Genomic DNA, 21,849 nt, shown 5'->3' on the forward strand with positions numbered 1-21,849 from the left:
TGCTCTGCTCACAGTAACCGCTCAATAAGTACTATTGATTGAGGTCCAGAGATGTCAAGTAACATGCCAAGGTCACAACAGCAAGAAAGGACTAGAACTCAGGTCTGATTCCCAGTCTTGTGCCCTCTCCACTAGGCCATGCGGCTTCTCGTGTAGTAAGCATCATCGTCCATCCTTATGTGAAGAGAGACCAGGCTCGAGAAGACATGTTCTGCTGCACATAAGGAAACACATCATGGAAGGTGAGTCCCTGCTTACCGCACTCATTTACATCTCTTTAAATCCTGTTGCTTCCCCCTATCTGTAACTGGTTTCAGTGCCTTATCTACCCCACTAGATTGTAAGCTCTCTGAAGGGCGGGATCCGGTCTACTTTCTCTATTGCACTCCCAAGGCACCGAATATTGTGCTCTGCTGTCAGAGAACTTGCAATCTCACAGGGAGACTGGATGGATAACACAGAGAGAACGCAAATTTGGCTAAAGGTAAAACGGCTGAGAGTACAGAATTTGGCAGACACAAATAACAGACAAGATAAAGCAACGTTAAAAATAAAAAATAATAATGGTATTTGTTAAGCACTTACTACATGCCAGGCACTGTACTGAGCGCTGGGGTGGCTATAAGTAAATTGGGTTGGACACAGTCCCGGTCCCACATGAGGCTTATGGTCTGATCCCCGTTTTTACGATGAGGTAACTGAGGCCCAGAAAGTGAAGTAACTAGCCCAAGGTCACACGGCAGAGAAATGGTAGAGCTGGGATTAGAACCCATGTCCTTCTGACTCTCAAGCCTGTGCTATATCCACTCTGCCATGCTGCTTCCCATTCCTGTAATTGGCGGAGTCCCTACTAAGTATCCAGTCATGCCCTGGACACTAGAGCAATTACAAAAAAGAACACGAGTTGCAGTCAAAGTGAGAGGCACAGTTGGGAGCGAAACGGCTAGGCCCCTGCCATGGAGTTGGGGGTTAGGGAACCACCCGGAAGTGCTAAGAGATTAATCTTACTTTATTCTCCTGTCCTGTCATGTGTTTTCTGCAACGGTTCCATTTGCTAAACTGATAGTTGACAATGGAGTCCCGGGAGGTATCAGTAGCTAACTGTGACTCTCGGAAAGATCAGGCAGGGTAATAAATTGAAACATGAAGGAGAGGAAACAGGAATGAGACTGAAAATAGTGCATTTGTGTGTGTGTGTCTAGGCATTCATAGACAAAGGGCATGGGGTGGACTGATGGAGAGATTACTGACTGAAGCAATCTAGACACCCAAGATGAAGCCCAACATCTAACTCTTTTTTTTTTTTGGTGGAACTTTGCTTTAACTTTCTAATCTGGAAAAGGGGTTTTAAAATATCTCATTTGTGTTTAAAACAGGCCTGCTGAATAGGTTAATGCAGGACTGTATTTACCCAGTCTGTGAACTGTGGACTGAAAACTCCTTGTGGGGAGGGTTCACGTCTCCCAACTCCATTGCACTGTATTTTCTCAAGGTGCTTTAGTACAGTGCTCTGCTCCCAGTAAGTGCTCAAATATCATTAATGAGGGATGACAGTGTTTGGGAGAGGAGAAAGGTAAAGCAGAGAGCAGTGGCGTGAGGTTGGAGCGGTTGTGGGAAGATGGGAGAGACGACTAGATAAGAATTTGAGAAGGAAGAAGAAAGAATTGAACGGGAACATGACAGAAGGGAAAAGGAGGGAGTCAGGGGATGAGGATAGAAGGGAGAAGAGTTTGTTTTAACAGGGCAGAAATCTTAGAGAAGTCTCTCAATATGTTTTGTTTTTTTTCAGGACTCCACCTGTTGTCCCATTCACTTCAACTACATGATTGCTTCCACCAACCTTAAGCTCCATATAAACCTTTAGACAACAAATATTTCTCATAAAGTGGAAGGGAGAGGAGTTGGGTTTGGAGGGATGGTCTACCTGGACTGGGTTTTTTCTATCTGTAGATAAGGAAATATACTTGTGATCCCTGGAAGTCCTTCTGAACTAGGATTCCCTATATTTAGAGACATTCATTAAGTAATGACTTAAGCTGTTTGGAAAGGGTTCTCTTCATATATGTGGATGTCTTACTGGGTCTTTAAGGGTCTTTACTGACTCTCCTCTTTAATAAGAAAAAAAATGCCTTGCTTTAATCATGAATACAAATTCCTAAGAATAAATGTTCTTATCCTCTAAAAGATTGAATATTCTTGAAACCCAGTAACTTTAAACAAAGGTTACTGCCTTATTTGGACTTCTTGAAACACAATCTATTTTTATATACTCAATATTCCATTCCTCAGTGACTCTGTTTCAGCTAGATCAGAAAAGACCAGATATGGTGTATGAAAGCAAAATTAATTATGGCCTCAACATCCCCTTTCAGATCTGTCTCACTCATCACTATTAATCTTTAGAGTACTGTTTCCTACTTGTTAAAATACTGAGTATGTATTATTGTTATGTGCCGCCGTTGCCAGGGTAAAGTCTTGGAGAATATGTAGCTGTCAGAAATAAATCCCCTCAAGAGAAATGAAACCTTGCCTCTGATTACCATACAAATGAATTAAAAAAAATATAAACTATAATGGTAACCAAAAAACCTTCACTCTTTCCATTTGCTTCAAAGTGTACACACACCAACACACACACACACACACAGAGTGAGTAGCAGGGTTAGTTTTAGTTTCACCTAAGGGCGGAAAAATTCCAAACATTTTCTTGCTTTGAAACTTGAAAGTATCAGGTTGTAAAACATTCAGGCGATAGGGATTTCTGAATTAAAGGCACAAATCTGTTAACTTCAATCATAGAGGAAAGTTAAGCATAAACAACATATGGAAAGGTACAACAGGAAAGATATCACTAATGCCCAGAAGAAATGAGATTTCTGATTTTCTTTGATACAGTATAAATGCAGTCAGGTTGCAGGGTAATGTTAGAATTTACCCCAAGGAGGTAAACTTATTATGTATGTGGTAACACAGCACTCACTGGAGACAGCTGACCAGTCTAGCTCGACCACTGACAAAACCACAGACCCACAAAGTTCTTTTTGAATAGCCTAGAGCATAACTGAACTTTATTTCTCAGGTTCTGGAGAGAGGTTATCACATGTGCTCCAGCCACTTTTCCTCAGCCTACAGTACACTGAGGAGATGCCACAGCGATTCAGAGACACCTTCAATGTCAGTCGCTTCAAGGAAAAAGGGCTGATTCCTCACAAGGGGCACTAGCAAAATCTCATGTCACTCGCCGGCAAAATATAGCCAGATTGGCTACTTCTTAGCAATCATAAAAAAACTCCAACTCCCATTCTTCTTCCCTCTCAGACTGGGTGCCTTATGTGAGACCAAACCGTGTTCAGTTTGGTTGTTTCTTACCTTAGCACAGAGCCTGACTCATATTAAGTGTTTAAATTCAATCATTATTATTGTAATTATCAGCACCCACCCCAGGCACTGCCAGAATCACATGTGAATTTAGAGCACAATAATGAAGTAGACCACCTGATCTCTCCATCATATCAGACTCAACAGTGGAGCCATAAATTCTGTCCAGGCCTCCGCATTCTATGTGTCGACCCTTGAAATCATCAGTAAGTCTAAGCCTGATTGCAATGAATACTTTGCTAAATTGGGATGGTCAAGATTTTAATCAATCAATCCGCCGTATGTATTGAGCACTTACTCTGTGCAGAACACTGTACTAAGCACTCGGGAGAGGACAGTATAACCAAGTTGGTAGACATGTTGCCTGCCCACAGCTGGCTCACATTCTAAAGGCTTGGAAGGCTGGGGACTTGGGTTCTAATTCTATCTCTACCTCTTGCATTCCGGTTGACCATGTGTAAATCACTTATCTTTTCAGTGCCTCTGTTTCCTCATCTGTAAAATGGGGGAGATTACTGCCATTATTATTGTTATTTGACACTCAGATGCTCAGCATTTTCCACCTTTACATGATAAATGGATAAAGATGATTAATGGTCCCTAATATTACTTCATCAAAATTAATGTGAGCATTTTAATGACCTGTAGCCCATGTTGCTTAATTGCTTTCAGCTCCATGGCAGCAACAGAGACCAATGTTTGGATGACTTAGAGGGCAACTGGGAATTCAAATGGCTGTCAAAGCAACTTCAGCCACATCTGTGTACAGTCATGTCTTTAATACACTTACAGAGGTAAAAAAGCTAATCTGTTTTAAACAAAAATTTCTTCTGGATAGAAAATGGAAAGACAATAAACCCGGTGAACTGAAGGCTTCTTGTCAAGGAAAACAGAAAACCAAATGTTAAGCTTTTCTATTATCATCAAGCACTGTTTTCTGATGGTTTGAAAACCATTAATTTCTCATGACAGTTTCCGAAGGATAATCATGGCTTTAAACATGAGGCTGAAGGAAGGTAAGTGATTTTTCCAAGTTCTGCAAGTCAGGTACGGCATTATTAGATTTACTTAGAACTTCCCAGAGCTTTTTCTGCATCTTGCTGAAAAACAACAGCCACAAAATACATTTAACTGCATACCAAGATTAGCATTTAGCAGCTGCCAGTCCCCAGATCTGAGGTTAGAGCAAAAAGCCACATTGGCTTTTTAAGGGACGTAGACAGGTTCACCCAAGAGAATCCCGCCAGAGTGTAGAAACTCTTTTTGATGCTAAACCTTCTAAATTAATTCCATTTGCCATACATGAAAGCTTTTTCTTCAAAAGAATGTTTTTCACACTGACAGAAAACAATTTAATTCAGTTAAAAATTGAAGAACTTAATATGTAAACAGCCAAAATGACGCACACCTTCATAAAATGGAAACAACTCTCAGAGAGGAGAAATCTGCTGAACTTACAAGAGGGAAAACATAAGTTGCCTTGCATCTTTAACTACAACAGTTGCCGTAACTATGTGTTTAAATGACACACTGGCAATTGTTCAGTCGTTTCTATTGGTAATCTGGCTTTCATGAAACTTGATGTATTTCCTTGAGTCACCATCAGCACTTCAAGTACATTTCAGAAAACCTAATAAATATAATTAATATTTTGGAAAAGGTTACACACATCATTTACTGGAGTGTCATATCATTCTCTGCACATTTCAATTGCATGAAAGCAGTGCTATTAATAAGAAGTAGCATGGGAGAGTAACGGTGTACGCAGTCAGCTGTTGGGTCTCAAAAGACGGTGGGAAAACCATACAATCTTTTTTCAAGACAAGGACATATTAGGCCTCTTGATGTAAAAATTGTGAGGTGTGCTTACTTTTGCTGTAAGCTATTTATATTTCCCTTTTATGCCCTTTGTATGTATGTTCTCTCTGACTGCCTGTTTCTATTATTGGACTAGGAAATAGGTGGATTGAAGACACCACCCTGACTGGCATTTTTTGATACCAACTCTTGTCTTACTGTTTTATTGATTGTAAACCCCTGAGGGCAGGGATTGTGTCCCCCAGCTCTAAGATGCTGCACTCTCCGAAGTACGTAGTACAGCCCTCTACACACAGTAGGCGCTCATTAAGTACTGTGGCCGTTTCTGAAGGCTGCCAGAAATGGTCTCTCACTACCTCTAGCCACAAAAGAATATTCAAGGAGTTTGTTTCCCAACCCAAGGGGTGTTGGAAAAAAAAAAATCTCCCCGATAACATCACTCTTGAGCTTTAATTTCTCGTTAGAGAGATTTTTCCAGAAGTCGGTTGCTGGCTTTCAACCATCTGACATCCTGTGAATGGAAGCTATTGTGTAGTTGAAGTATCTGTTCATGTAAGGAGACATGAGCTACGGTTGCTTCTGTTTTGTTAATCCACATTAGATAGGTTTCCTTTGTCTGCCTTTATCACCTTTTATCCTCAACGTTTCTTCTTCAGTGTACTCCTCTTTCCATTGAGTTTTGGTATCTCTGAGGGTGGGTGGAAGCTTATTTCCCGAGAAAGAGATGGGCCGTACGATTCTGCCGATATTCGTCCCAAGCTGACCGTTGCCTATAAAGCAGGATGCAGAGGGAACATGGAAGAACCAGCCTCATGCAAACGGGTGGTTAACTTGGGTCCAAACCAACAAAAAACACACTCAATTCTGGGAGACTGAGGACTTTATTCTGCACTGAATTTGTAGGCAAACCACCTTAAAAATTAACCTTGTTGTTGATGATGGACTCTCCTTTGGTGAATGGGGGATGTGTTTTGGGCCGGTAACAAGGGCTCCAGGACTGAGCTCCTGTGCAAAGGAATTTCTCTCTCCCTTTCCTCTATTTTCCTCTACCCCTTTTCCCCTCTTCCCCCTACGTGGCTCAGTGGAAAGAGCACGGGCTTTGGAGTCAGGGCTCATGAGTTCGAATGCCAGCTCTGCCACTTGTCGGCTGTGTGACTGTGGGCAAGTCACTTAACTTCTCTGTGCCTCAGTTCCCTCATCTGTAAAATGGGGATTAAGACTGTGAGCCCCACGTGGGACGACCTGATTCCCCTATGTCTACCCCAGCGCTTAGAACAGTGCTCGGCACATAGTAAGCGCTTAACAAATACCAACATTATTACCAACGACTGATTGATCGACTGATTGAGCACCTACTGTGGGCAGCATATTGTGGTAAGCACAGAGAGAAGTACAGTACAGTTAGAAGACACAATCCCTGTCCTAAAGAAGCTTGCAACACAACAGGGTAATCAGACACTAAAACAAACTACAAATAGGAGGAATTAGAACCATTACAGTGTTTGCTAAGAGCTTATTATGTGCTAAACGCTGGGGTAGATACGTGGTTGTCCAGTCAACTACAATCCTTAACCCATAAAACATTTTAATCCCATTGTACTGATGAGGAACCTGGGGTCCAGAGAATTTAAGTGGCTTGCTCAAGGTCACACAAAAGGTCAGTGGTGGAGCTGGGATTGGAATCCAAGTTTCCTGTCTCCCGATCCTAAACACTTTCAACTAAGTCATGCTGCCTTCCAGAGTATTGAGCTAAGTGCTCCTTGTGGGGGAGATTCCCCAAATGCTGAGGTGGCTTGGAAGTCTAGAAGTGGCAGGAGGGGCTTAAAACCTGAGGAGAGTAGAAATGAATCAGGGGTTCGGGCAGTACTGGTGTGGAGCTGGGGCTCCTATGAGAGCACTTGCTTTGGCTGAACCCACCCATGATGAAATTAAAAAATCCCAACTGGACAGACATCATCATTAGCATAATGGTATACTGAAGTGCTTACTATGGGTCAAACACTGTGCTGAGCTCTGTGGAAGGTAATAGAAGTAGTAATGGCATTTATTAAATTCCTACTCTCTGCAGAGCACTGTACTAAGCGCTGGGACAGAATATACAGGTGGAAATCAGAACCTGTCCCTGTCCCTCAGTGGGGCTCACAAGCTGAAACTCTAAGAGGAAGAAGTCTCTTGAGAATAAAGGTTGCCCACTGACCCTAGTTCGAAGGTCGGGGAGTGTGCGTGTGTGTGGAGAAAGCAGCTGATCTTTCACATTTAAATATTCAGTTTTAGGAAGACCAGAAGCCTTCTATGGGAGAGGGACTGTGCTGACCTGACTGTCTTGTACCTGCCCTAGCACTTAGAACGGTTCTTGACACAGAGTATGTGCTTAAATAATGATAATAATAACCTGCAGATGGGGCCCTGCCTGGAAGCCAGTCAGAATGTGCTTCCTTTGCCATTCTGCCATATTTACCTGTGCTGAATTTGGCTTTAAAATGATTTTAGTTTATTCTTTTCTTTACTTTTCACATTTCCAAACTTTTAGACACAAATTTGCTAGCGATCCTTGATCCAGTTGATGTCTATACCCTGCTGGATCCTCATTTTGTACTCACGCTATGGTTCCAACTCAGGAATCAAGCAATAAGGGGAAAAAAAAACCTCCCCAAGTGTTCTGTTTGTGAGGAAGAGCCAAGACCAATGGGCAAAGAGAAAAGCAAACATCACCAATATGCAAGAAGACCAACTGTTGCCAGGAGGAGCTAAAAGTAGACATAATGGTCTGTAAAAAGATGTCTCCGTATAGGGGGAGAACAGTAGTGTCAATAGATGTATTTTGCAAGACCCAAAAAGCTTACTAGAACCCAATGACTAAATTATAGGGCAGCTCTCCTGCACCGAAATAGAGGAACAAGTAATCACCTAGAGTAATTTAAAAGATAATTGGATAATCATTGATCCTGAAAATGAAGGATTGATTTGCTAGTGGAAAATAGCCTTCATGCTTCATATTTGGGACTCATTTGTTTTCTTTCCTAAATTTGATAGTCTCTTCTCTTCAAGTTAGTCATGCTGAGTCAAGTCTTTCATCCCTGAGAAGTCAGGGAAGTATACGGGTAGCAGGCAGGAATTTCAAATAAGACAGCCCCAAGATGGAGGAAAAGGCTATTAATGTTTGAATTAAAATTCACTGTTTCTTTCAGAATGCAAGAAAGTAATGAATCAACGTGGTAAATCACTACTAAGTTCTACCCTTGAAATTAACACCCAGACACAAGAAATATTAAAGAAAAATGCATGGCACTAATCCATCTTTTTAAAAAATAACTCCATCAGCTTTCTTTATGTTTTTCCACCAGTCATTCACACAATCCCTTTTCACCTCAGGACAGACTTTGCAAAAAACTGATGTGCATGTAATGCACCTACGCAATGCTCCACAGTGCTCCCTTAGCTGAGGAACAGTTCTCTTGGATGTCAGTTTTTCCATATACCCACTGATGGTCACCCTAGTTCAGATTATTTAGTTTGACACTCTCTGGGTTTTCCCTTTTTTACAGTATGCGTTAAGCACTTACTAACCACCAGACGCTGTACTAAGAGCTGGGGTAGATACAAACTAATCAAATTGGATACAATCCATGTTTCGCATGGGGCTCCAGTCCTTATCCCCATTTTACAGATGAGGCAACTGAGGCACAGAGAAGTGAAGTGCCTTGCCCAAGGTCACCCAGCAAACAAGTGGTGGAGCTGGGATCAGAATGCAGGTCCTTCTGATTCCCAGACTCATGCTTTATTTATTCATTCATGTATTCATTCAGTTGTATTTATTGAGGATTTACTGTGTGTGCAGAGCACTTTAATAAGCACTTGGGAGAGTACAGTATAACAGTAAACAATAATACATAACAATATACATCAGACACATTCGCTGCCCACAACGAGCTTACATTTTAGAGCTTTATCCACCGGGCCACGTTGCTTTTCCTTAAGATGTTATGTTTCTAGACAGGAAGGGAAGTCTCTCTCTGACCTATTTCTGAGCTTTACAGCTCCTTTAGCATCAAAGCTGCCAGCACCAACATTGTCCCCTCTTTCTGGGAAATGATGATGCTACAGCTGGTTATTTTACTCCTGGTAGCAGATTCCCTCAATAAAAAGAACCCTTCCAAACCTTAAGTAATACCAATGTGACAATTTTCCATTAGACTTTGTTCTAGGGTAAAAATGATCATAGCCCTTGTCCTAGGGCAAGCTGACACTGGACAGAAATTCTTTTTCCAAGAGAAAGAGTCTTGCATGGGGTGGAAAAAAAATCCATTTTCAACCAAGCCGCCACCTCAAAATAATCTCCTCATCCTGTTTCCAAGGCAAACTTCCTCGAAGAGGCCTTCCCAGGCTAAGTCCCACTTTTCTTCATCTCCCACTCCCTTCTGCATCACCCTGACTTGCTCGCTATGCTCTTTCCCCCTCCCAGCCCTACAGCACTTATGTATATATCTGTCATTTTATTTATTTGCACTGATGTCTGTTTATTTGTACTGATGTCTGTCTCCCATCGTCTAGACTATGAGCTCACTTAGGGCAGGAATTGTCACTCTATTCTTGTATTGCACTTTCCCAAGTGCTTAGTACAGTGCTCTGCACACAGTAAACACTTAATAAATACTACTAAATGAATGAATGAATGAATTAAAGCTTCTTTAAGAAGTCTCTCGGCTGGGAAGTTTCACCCGAAATCAAATACTTGGTATTAGCTCAGGCTTGAGGAAAAGGTAAATTCTTTCCACATTCCTTCTGGTTTGAAGTTGGTTTTTCAGCTCCCAGAACATTTTCCTGAAGATGGAAAGGACCATTTATGGGTTCAGAGGCGTTGAAAGTCAATTTTCTAAGCGTTCTTGGTACCCCTTCATTGTTCTTCTCCACAGGGGGCCCACTGTTTTTGGATTAAATTGAGGATGAGGCTGTGGAACACCAAAACCAACCCTTCAACCCCTTTGCCCATCATTAGAGCATGCAGTGGCAAAACAAGTGTAAAAACCACTTTACCTTGCTGTGACCATAATTGCATCATAGGAAAGTTACCTTCTGTCTTTTCCTGTTGGTGGTGCATTCCCTTCGATGAAAAGGTCAATACTGAATTTAAATAACACTGCATGATAAATCTTCCCGAGTCTGATTTGTTCTATTGGACAACTGAATGCTTTTCTAATGTTATATGGGACAAGGCCTCCTTTCGGGTCTGAGAGGGAATGATTTACGGTTTCATACATACTCATGCTACATTGCCTGCTTTAAGTCTGTCTCTGTGAATATCAACTCTGTTGCCAGCATCCATTTCTCCCCATTTGGGACGGCTTGCCTGTCTATTAGTGCTTAGTACAGTGCTTTGCACACAGTAAGCACTCATCATGTAAGAATAAATGAATATTACCCAAGTCTAGAAGTAATACGGAAGTGATATAGAGGGTTAACGTGGGTCTCTAAACTTTGTTTCAGTCTTTTCTACCCTAGCTAACCCACGGTGGGATTGTGCCATTATCTTTTGTCTATGGAAATAGAACTGGGCCCAACTGTGGATTGACCACGGTAGAGGCAGACAAAAGGATCAGAAAGGATGAAGGCTGAGATGGAAAATAGAGTCCTCACTTAACCCAGTTTCATTTCACATTCCTCCCACCAAGCCTTTCCTATTCCAGTGCTTCCAATGAAAAGCAAAATGGACTGATTCCAATTTTGATTCTTCCTCCTGCTGGAGGGACTGATACTCATGGAAATGAAGAGAAAGTCAAGGTCGGGAGGGAGGAAAATCAGTAAAGAGACTGGATCATCAGGCTCTTAAATAAGAGCAGATTCTCTACACACACAAATCTCCATCCTTCTTTCAACTCCTGCGTCTCGCTCAATAATAATAATAACAATTATTGTGCTATTTGTTAAGCACTTACTATGTGCCAGGCACCGTACTAGAGGCAGGGGTGGATACGAGCAAATTGGGTTGGACACAGTACAAGAGGAGCCTCACAGTCTCAATCCCTATTTTACAGATGAGGTCACTGAGGCACAGAGAAGTCAAGTGACTTGCCCAAGGTCACCCAACAGACAAGTGGCAGAGCCAGGATTAGAACCCATGACCTTCCGACTTCTATGCCTGTGCAGTATCCACTATGCCATGCAAAAATTGGGCACTTCCTCGATTCCTTCCTTTCCATATTTTTGAATTCTAAAAATCAGAGCGACCCGGTGGGAAGGACAAGGAATGAATCTACTTTATGTTCTGCTGTAAGGCACAGGCAAGTGGGATGGAAACCAATGGGATAATCACAAAATGACTGACCCCGGAGGGAACTATTGGGGGAAGAAGTGCAAGAAAGAGAGAGAGAGAGTTTTCCCTCCAACACTTTCTCTACACTTCAAAGAAAAATTCAGGTTCTAAGCTTAATCATGGTAAACTTAATGCAATTGTTAAGCGCTTAGCATGTGCCCGAAACTGTTCTAAGCGCTGGGGTGGATATAAGCTAATCAGGTTGGATATAAACCCTGTCCTGCATAGGGCTCACAGTCCCAATCCCCTTTTTACAGATGAGGTCACTGCAGCCCAGGTAAGTTAAATGATTTGCCCAAGGTCACACAGCAAACAAGCGGTGGAGCCGTGATTAGAACCTAGATCCTTCTGACTCCCAGGCCCATGCTCTATCCACTAGGCCATGTTGCTTCTCAAAGAGAGGAAGGACTGACTTCTAACTTCAAGGAGTTCTGAGCAACAGCAAAGTCTCAGAGGCAACAGAGTCCTCCTGGGAATGTGGTTGCTGCACAATAGCAGCTGGAGGCTCTGAGTTTTGACATCTGAGTTTACATTAAACACGCTAACCTTTATTACACAGCACACTGCAAAGAACTCTATAAATTTCTATAAATTTCTACCACAGTGGAAGGGATGAAAGGTCAGTCTGCCGGGGTCAATGTCAAGTCCAGAGAATTTAAAACATACACGTCTCTTCCACGTGTCAGCCAGCTAAATCTCTCCCATCATTACAGGGACATGGGATATTTGGGAAACTATTTTTGAAATATGATTTCCCAGACAAAGGAAGGAATTCCACAAAATAAGGCTTAACATCACCTCGTAGGCTACCTATGGGATAATGGTTCACACATATGTGGGGCTGTAATACCCTAAACTACAATTACAGAGCCGGAGGAGGCTAATAGCATTCGTAACTAAACATTTCCCTCACCCCGTCCCGTATGAATTCCCTGATCTTCTGAGAGTCATGCAGGCGGCCAAAATGCAACATGACTCTTTAGAAACTCTTTAGAAAGTTTGGATTATTTTTGCGGACCACCAAGATTAAAACGACATGTTGTTCTTTCCACTGGGTAGAAATAGTGCAATGAAAGGCCATCTCAGGGCGCCAGTGTTCAGTTTTGGGGGTTGCGTGCTCTCTCCAAAGAGGAGACGGAGAAGGGATTGGTAGAGTCAAGTCAGCTGATTTCAGGCACTGTCTCGCCTGGGAATGGGAGAAGCCCAGAGGATCGACACAGCAGCATCAACCGACCGACGTAATGAATGACCATCAAATGGAAGGACAGAACTGCTTGACCCAACCATGGGAGGGAGAAGAGCTGGACCACTCAATGATCATTCAGTGATTACTGGTTATGAACATGATGGGCAAAACTGAGGCTGATCTAACATTTTTACACCACAGAGTATCCTCATTTGGACTTTTGCATCAGTTAAATAGAACCGTCCTTCTATGCATTTGTGAGGGTGAGAGCCTCGGACAGAATTTCTTGCACTTGGTCCATGAAAATACAGTCAGGGGCCTTTCCTGGTCCCTTATCACTGGGGAGAGCCTTGCCACTGATTAAGAGGGGGTAGGTGTTCATTCAATCGTACTTATCGAGCGCATACTGTGTGCTAAGCACTGTAGCAAGTGCTTGGAAAGTACATTTCAGCAATAAAGAGAGACAATCCCCGCCCATACCGCCTGGAATTGGCTATGTCAAACTGCCAGGAGGACAGAAACTTGAGTTGCTTTTGCAGCGGTGGTGATGGTTTGCTGTGAATCATCCCCACTCCCTCCTCGGTCCCCCTGTGCCCAACAGCCTACATTGTGAGACGGCTAGAGGGGAGAATGGAAAAATCCGTGGTCACAAAAGAGACTATCTCTGAGATATCAACGGCAGCAGGGACCCTTGTCCTCTCACCTGTTTCGAAAGCAAGAAACTACTAAATTTTCCTCTACGAAGTATCTCAGGAAAAGAGCGTGCCGCTACCCCAAAAATGAATGACAGGCTGATCAGTCGAAACTCTCCTTACCTGTTTTGAAGTTCATTGCGAAGAAGTTCTGAGGGTTCCCGCTTGTAATCCGATAGGTCAGTTTCTCATTGGAGCCGGAATCTGGATCCTGGGCCTGGATCTGAATGACGGATACATCCTTGGGGGAGTTTTCCATGACCATGGGGTAGTAGATGGGCTCAGAGGTCAGAGGGGCGTTGTCGTTCACGTCTTCCACCTCGATGTAGACCTCGATGGTCGAGTAGAGGGGGACTACCCCACGGTCCGCCGCATACACCGTCAGCCAGTAAGACCCCGTGGTCTCTCGGTCAAGGACGTCGGCGGTGTAGATAACCCCTGGGAGAAAACAGACCAAACTCTGGTGTCACGGCAGCAAAGTGAAGGCAAATTTCTCAATAGCGCCCTAAATCCAAATCCCCGCCTGCTTAAAGGAATCTGAATAATAACACTTAGGGTATTTGTTAAGCGCTTACTATATGCCAGGCACCGTGCTTAGTGCCGAGGTGGATACAAGCAAATCAGATTGGACAGTCCCTGTCCCACAAGGGGCTCACAGCGTGGTTTAGTGGCAAGAGCATGGGCTTGGGAGTCGGAGGTCGTGGGTTCTAATCCCAGATCCACCACTTGTCAGCTGTGTGAATTTGGGCAACTCACTTCACTACTCTGTCCATCAGTGACCTCATCTGTAAAATGGACTGTGAACCCTAGGTGAGACAACCTGTCTACCTTTTATCTCCCCCAGTGCTTAGAACAGTGCTTGGCACATAGTAAGCACTTAACAAATACCTTCATTATTATTATTAATCCCCATTTTACAGATGAGGGAACTGAAGCCCAGAGAAGTGAGCTGGCTTGCCCAAGGTCACACAGCAGATAAGCGACGGAGCCGGGATTAGAACCCACGACTTTCTGACTCTCAGGAGTCTATCCACTACACCATGCTGCTTCTCAAGAAGACAGGCCTTACGCATAAACATAAATAACCTTCTCACAGCAGGGGAAACTAGCCCACCTAGGCCAACCCTGACGGCTGTCTCATTCTCCGACTAGGTATCTGGGAACCTCAGCAGCTACTCTGGTCGTCATGGTTACTCAGACTTGGACAAACTGACTGAAAACTAAACAAACACCAACTGCAGTGGCTGTTTTTTGGAGGTTGAGATGTGGGCTAGACATCTATCCCATAGTAACAAAGCTGATAGAAATCTTTTCCCTTGCGGCACTCCAAAGGCATATCAAGTTGAGACCAGCTGAACTTTTCAGGGGTAATCATAACCGGATTAGATTGACCCTTCAAGCACTCCACAGTGAGTGCAAGGAGATAAATTCAAACCACGGAAAAGGGAAATTGTTTACAGAACCATAAGGTCCTTGGCCTTCCACTTCGATCCATTATTCACTGAAGAAAATGTGAGCAATAAGGGGCCCGGGGACAAAAGTGCAGGTATCCTAAATATTCTTGTTGGCAATCTCTGTGAAATAATGATTTTCTGAATAAACATGAGTGAAATATGGAGCAAACTGGGATGAAAGAAACCATCTAGAAGTTTCGAAAAGAAATGGCATTCTGTGGGAGAGGGGAGTACTTGATAATTTAGATGACATAAGCACAGAACGGGGCAATTGATCATGTCTAGCGAGTGCTTAACGTATGCAGACCACTGTATTAAATGCTTGGATGAGTACAGTATAACAGAGTGGGTAGAACCGTTCCCTGCCAACAATGAGCTTACAGTCCCGAGAAGCTTACAGTCCCGAGAAGCTTACAGTCCCGAGAAGCGTACAGCCTAAAGGATGGTGAAATAATGAGAGCCAATCTCAAGCAACAGTGTCTACGAGCGCTTACTGTGCGCACGGCACTGTATTAAGCTCTCTTCCGGGAGATAATGTGCGTTTTCCTAAAGTGCCCAGAAATTTGAAGAGACAAGGGAAAAACTGAGAGGGCATAGAGTCAAATGCAAAACATAGTGAGGGTGATACTTTCTTACCCTTGTTGCTGCCCACCATCACCACTAGGGTCTTAGGACTTGTTGGACTTTGAGTTCTGTCTTTTAAGCAGTTAGGGTATTTACATTATTTCACCTTTCCCACTCTGTCCGTTGCTAAATCCCGCCTTACCTTATTCTTAGGCTGCCCCTGGAGTCTCAGGGACTGTGTCTAATTCTTACCTGTGCTTTTTTTCCCAGCATTTACTACAGTGTCCGGCACCCAGCAGGTGTGGAATAAAGAACATTACTACTAACAACTGAAGATCAATGAGATGGTGTCAATGGGACAGAAGGTGGAGGGGGCTACTGGAATCCACTTTCCCCATGCCTAGTTACGGGCAGCTTCCTAAGGTGCTTGGGTGGCCAAATTCGCTTTCCTCTGTGAAGGGTTTCCTTCCAGAGATTTATTTTGTCTGCTTTTAAATGGTATATCTTAAGTGCTCACCATGTGCCAGGTACTGTTCTAAGCGCTGGGGTAGATACCAGGTAATGAGGGTGGACACAGTCCCTGTCCCGCATGGGACTCATAATCTTAACCCCAATTTTACAGATGAAGTAACTGAGGCTCAGAGAAGTGGCGTGACTTGCCCAAGGGCACACAGCGGGCAAGAAGCGGAAGCAGGATTAGAACCCAGGTCCTTCTGACTCCCAGACCCTTGCTCTAACCACTAGACAATGCTACTCCTCTACACTTCTCAACACTTAAGTTAGGCAGACTGTTGGCTTTCTCTTCTTTTCAGAGACACCTTCTCTTTTTCTGAGGGAATGTCTCCGATAACGTAACATCTCTCGATAACATCCAAACCTTTTAACAAACACTTTGATATTAAATTTTTATTGACCGCACACAGGGCAGATGGCCCGAGGCTTTGGTCACCATCAGAGGACTACCATCAGAGTTTATCAATCAATCGATCCCTGATCACGAGGAGCTTATGGTCTAGATGGGGAGACAGACATTCAATTTTAATTACAGGTAGGGGAAATGGAAAAGTAGAAGGATATGTATATTGATGCACTGGGGCTGGGGTGAATATCAAGTACTTTAGGGGTACAGATCCAAGTACATAGACCTTGCAGGAGAGAGAGGGTGAGCAGGGAAAATGAATGACTCTCTCTCCCCTGACATTCATTCTAATCAACTAATCAATCAATGGCATTTATTGAGCTCACATTGAGAGCTGGAAACTGTCCTAATCATTTGGGAGAGATCAAAAGCAGCAGAGCACACATTTCTGTGACTTTGAGCAAGACACTTCACTCTCAGGGCCTCAGTTACCTCATCTGTAAAATGGGGATTGAGAGAGTGAGCCCCATTAGGGTCAGGGACTGTGTTCAACGTAATTAACTCATACCTACGCTAGTGCTTACAACAGTGCTTGGCACATATTAAATGCTCATGGTTTAGTGGATAGTGCCAGGGCCTGGAAGTCAGAAGGACTTATCTTCCAATCCCGGCTTGACTGCATGTCTGCTGTGTGACCTTGGGCAAACGGCTTCACTTCTTCGGGCCTCAGTTACCTCATCTGGAAAATGGGGTGAAGAATGTGAGTCCTATGTGGAACAGGGATTGGGTCCAACTCATGATTTTCTATCTACCCCAGCACTTAGAACAGTGCTTGGCACATAGTAAGGGTTTAACAAGTGCTATTATTATCATTATTATCATCATTATCATTGACAAATACCATGATTCTTATTACAATTCAACATGGAATTATTTCTCCAGAATGAAAAAAACAAGGAAGAGCAAGGATATAGCAGAAAGCCAATAAGACACATCAGGACTCAACAGCTGAACAAATAACTGAATATATAAAACATTAAAATGAATAAAAGCATACACATGTACCTGGGGGATGAAAGTCAAATAAAATCCAAAAGTCCTAAGGTTAAGTATGGAAGTAGTGAGGTTTAGTGGAGAGCAAAGGTCTGGGAATCAGAAGACTTGGGTTCTAATCCCTTCACCACTTGCCTGCAGTGTGAGCTCACTTAAGAAGTCACTTTGTACCTCACTTTCTTCATCTGTAAAATGGGGATTCAATACGTGGCTGCTCTCTCTCTCAGATGGTGAGCCCTGCGTGGGTCAGGGTCTGTGCCTGACTGATTATCAGTGCTTGGCACATAGTAAGTGATTAACAAATGGTATTATTATTGCTGGGTTCAGTGCTGACGAGCTACTCTCAATCAGTTTCTCTAGGGGATGGTTGTCTCTTGGGCTCCTCTTCCCTGTGGAATTTCATTCCTTCAGGAAATTTCCACCTCCAGGCTGGTTCCTGCTTGAGGCTGAGTAGCCACCCAGGAATTAACAGGAGCCGTGCTGGGTGCACTGGGGTGAGTTTTGGGGGTTTTAGGAGGAAAGGTGATCATTACCACTCTCCTCTTCTCCATCCTCCTAGACAAAGGGCAGTTTGTTTTAACCAGACACACACACCCACGCATCTCCTCCCTCGGCTCAGCCGGCACCTCAGAGCCCTATATGGTCTACTGACATTCTCCTGACATTCAACGGGGTAGTTAAGAGATGTTTATGAATATGAATTCCACCTTTATTGAGCTGATGATAAATATAATCTGCGAGTCAGTTTATGACTGCTGGTCCTCAGCAGAAAAGGCTCAGGAATCCAGCGCTGGCAACGGCCAGCACGACCGCTGCGCTGGAGGTTTTAAACTTTTAAATTTATTGCCGTGTTCTGGCTACAGCGAGACTGCCTCTGTCTAATGTTTATTAGCATTTGTAACGGAATCAAGAAGGCCTTGGTGTCCTTCAGGAGGTGGAGCCGGGGGTAGGGGGGAAGGAAAACATCAAGGCCACGTCACTGAGATTGGTCCACCTCCTCTGTCAACTGCCCAGCCCTAAGCCCCGGTGGAGCCCTTTTTCCCTGCCAAGTAGGGCCTTGAAGATGCTGAGGTGAAAATTCCGGGGAGCCCAGTAAAAAAACTGTGGGGGCGAGGGGGGACCAGGCTTCTGCTGTTGCCATGGCTGTTGACTTCCTGGAGTTCTTGCCTCTTCCAAAAGCAGAGGAGGATGCTGCTCTAGAAACACAAACCTCAGGGATTTTGGCCGCTGTGGTGACAGCTTTCTCCCTTTCTCTGGATGCTCCCTCAATTCCAGCCCTAATTAGGTTCTCTTGGGAGTGAGGTGGGGATGCAAATGGTCGAGTATCAAGTGATTGGAGGTCAGGGAGGGCAGTTTCTTTAGTTGAACAATTTGAGATTGTGGAAGATAGGGTTTCTAAAAATGTTTCAAGAGTAATGCTTTAGAGGGCTTGCAGAAGATGTAGGACAACTTCTAATAATGGGAACTACAGTGTGAGAATGGCATTTGCTTCTATTTTTGAAAGGTGAGAACAGCCATGTCCCTGAAGAATTAGAATTATCTTTTATCAAAATAAGAGATACTTATAAGTGTGTTTACTCATTAACTAGAAATGCAAAAGAACATTAAGGACACAGTGTTCAGAGCTCTGCTTCCTAATCTATTCCACTGCCCCCCCCCCCCCCAAAAAGATTGCCTTTGATGTGCATTTAACACCATTGAAAGAATATTTCTAGCTTCGGTTTTTCAGAAGTTGCATAGTGAAAGACAGTGGATCACCTTTTAAAAAATATCTAATTCATTTTTTCAATTTGAAAATCATTAAGGATGTACATCTTGCACCTTGAGATAGAGTTGGCTATGAATCATCTATACCCTTTGCCTCAAACTCCCTCAAGAGTCAGCAAAGCAAAGAATTCAGTGCTGTCTGGTTCTAAATCAAAAGACCATCAAACCTCCTTGAGAGTGTAAGTTCCTCGTGGCAGGAGCATGTCCACTAACTCTATTGCACTCTACTTTCCTAAGCACTTAGTACAGTGTTCTTTGTACATAGTAAACGCTCAATAAATACCCCTGATTGTTAATGAGCACGCCCGGGCCTTGGGGATCATTCAGCCTCAGCACAACTGTTTCTGTTGATGAAGCATGGAGGAAACTTTCCCCCAAGGGTAAAGAACCTAAGAATGGACACCTTTGGCAACATTTTGCAGAAGACACTTTGTAGAAGAAAGAAAATAAAGCCAGAGGGCTGGTGGAAGGAAGCCAACCGCACCTAATCCATCCCTCCTGCGAGCCCCTCGGGCTTAAGACATGACCTCCCTAGTTGATAGGCTGCCGGTCAGTGAGGAATGCTTAGACCACAGGGAGGGAGGGAGGTAATGGAAATAGCTAACTAAGCGTCACCTCCAGCTGTGGATGTGCATTTGGCCCAAAGTCTTACATTTCTTGGGTTGAACATCACAGCCTCCAAACTCAACAGAATTCATTAACCCCTTCTGAGTTGCCTCTCCCTTTCTCCTGACTCCCTCAACTCTTCCACCGGACACCGTATACTCCCCAATTTTTCGACTTCTTGGGTATGCAGGTATCTGTAGCACTCTATTCTGTTTCACCTTCTCTTTTTTTTTTTAATGGTATCTGAAAAGCACTAAGTGCCAGGCACTTTACTAAGCACTGGGGTAGATGGGAGAATGGACACAGTCCCTGTCCCACATAGCCCTCACAGCCTTAATCCCCATAATTGTGGCATGTGTTAAACACTAGCTATGTTCCAAGCACTGTACTAAGCACTGGGGTAGATAAAAAATAATGAGGCTGGACCCTGTCCCACGGAGGGCTCACAGTCTTAATCCCTATTTTACAGTTGAGGTCACAGAGGTATAATAATAATAATGATGGTATTTGTTAAGTGCTTATATGGGAAGCAGCGTGGCTAAGTGGAAAGAGCACGGGCTTTGGAGTCAGGGCTCATGAGTTCGAATCCCAGCTCTGCCACTTGTCAGCTGTGTGACTGTGGGCAAGTCACTTAACTTCTCTGTGCCTCAGTTCCCTCATCTGTAAAATGGGGATTAAGACTGTGAGCCCCACGTGGGACAACCTGATTCCCCTGTGTCTACCCCAGTGCTTAGAACAGTGCTCTGCACATAGTAAGCGCTTAACAAATACCAACATTACTATGCTGTAGCACTTTTCTAAGTGCTGGGGTAGGTACAAGGCAATCAGGTTGTTCCACGTGAGGCTCACAGCTTTAATCCCCATTTTGGAAGAGGTGACCAAGGCACAGAGAAGTTAAGTGACTTGCCTGAAGTCACACAGATGATGTGGCGGATCCGCGATTAGAACCCATGACCTCTGACTCCCTAGCCCGGGCTCCTTCCACTAAGCCACGCTGCACTTGCCCAAGGTCACACAACAGACAAGTAGCGGAGTTGGGATTCTCTTGCCAGATAATAAGAGCAGTGGACCAGAATATGTCTTCTTGTAAAATTAAATATTAAGACATAATATTTATGTCCATATTTCCATATGCACAGTCCATATTTCTTCCTTTTTCCACTGTAAAACTGTGCACAGCTTCAACTAGAATTAGTTGTTCCCAGCATGGAAGCTGTACCAGTCATAATTTGTTTTATTTTCCAAATAGAAAAAATATACATTTGGAACAAAAAGTAGATGTAATACAGTCATGGAATGTGGCCAGAATATCTAAAAAGGGGAAAGAGGGGGAGAAAAACCCACTCAAAGATTACGATTACTATAGTGGCATTGTTACTACGCATCAAGCACTGGCGTGGATGCAATGTTAGCAGATCCGACAGTCCCTGTCCCACTTGGGAACCGAATTTTAATGGGGAAGGAGAACATTTTTACAGTTTTCCCCATTTTTACAGATGAGGAAACTGAGGCACAGGAAACTGAAACAATTTATCCAAAAGGACTTTCCAGATTAGGCACTTTTTTTCCTCACTTTCCCTTCTGCGTCATCTGTGCGACTTGGATCAGCTGAGATACCTTATACCTTTGAATATCTTTGGACATTTGATATTTGCCCCAGCACTTATATACATATGTATAAACTATATGTTATCAATTACTTATTCATATTAATCTCTGTCTCCCCCTCTAGATAGTAAACTCTTTAGGGCAGGGAATATATCTGTTAATTCTGTTGCACAACACTTTCCCAAGAGTTTAGTAGAGTGCTCTGCACATAGTAAACCCTCAATAAATACCACTGATTGATTGTCCAAGCCTACACAGTGGCAGAACTGGGATTAAACCCAGATCTTCAGATTCCCAGGCCACACTGCTTCTCTTTCCATTAGGCCACACTGCTTCTTGACGACACAAGCAGTTAAATATTAGGTTGGTCTATGAGTTGCATGAAGATGGGTTGTCCATTTGGGTTTAGGAGTTGAGATTTTCCTTGGGGATGTCTTTTCTTTAAGATACTTCAAGGGATATTACCCATTGTGAAAGATCTGGGGGAAAGGTAACCAAGCAGGTTGGAACCCAACAGCGAGAGAAAATTAATTAAGAAGTCACTGAGCCCTTTT

The 21,849-nt window shown here is 43.5% G+C and overlaps 1 protein-coding gene across 5 annotated transcripts in view; it reads right to left on the reverse strand.

The window, feature by feature from the left end:
- The window catches only part of FAT3 (FAT atypical cadherin 3), a 317,724-nt gene that overhangs the window by 188,001 nt on the left and 107,874 nt on the right, over nt 1-21,849 (reverse strand). For all 5 annotated transcript variants that reach the window (XM_039914896.1, XM_039914894.1, XM_039914895.1 and 2 more), the window contains exon 3: nt 13,508-13,822. In XM_039914896.1, the coding sequence (XP_039770830.1) occupies nt 13,508-13,822 (315 nt within the window). The remainder of the gene's footprint in view (nt 1-13,507; nt 13,823-21,849) is intronic.

The sequence above is a fragment of the Ornithorhynchus anatinus genome, chromosome 20 (assembly GCF_004115215.2).
Source record: "Ornithorhynchus anatinus isolate Pmale09 chromosome 20, mOrnAna1.pri.v4, whole genome shotgun sequence".
NCBI classification, from domain to species: domain Eukaryota; kingdom Metazoa; phylum Chordata; class Mammalia; order Monotremata; family Ornithorhynchidae; genus Ornithorhynchus; species Ornithorhynchus anatinus.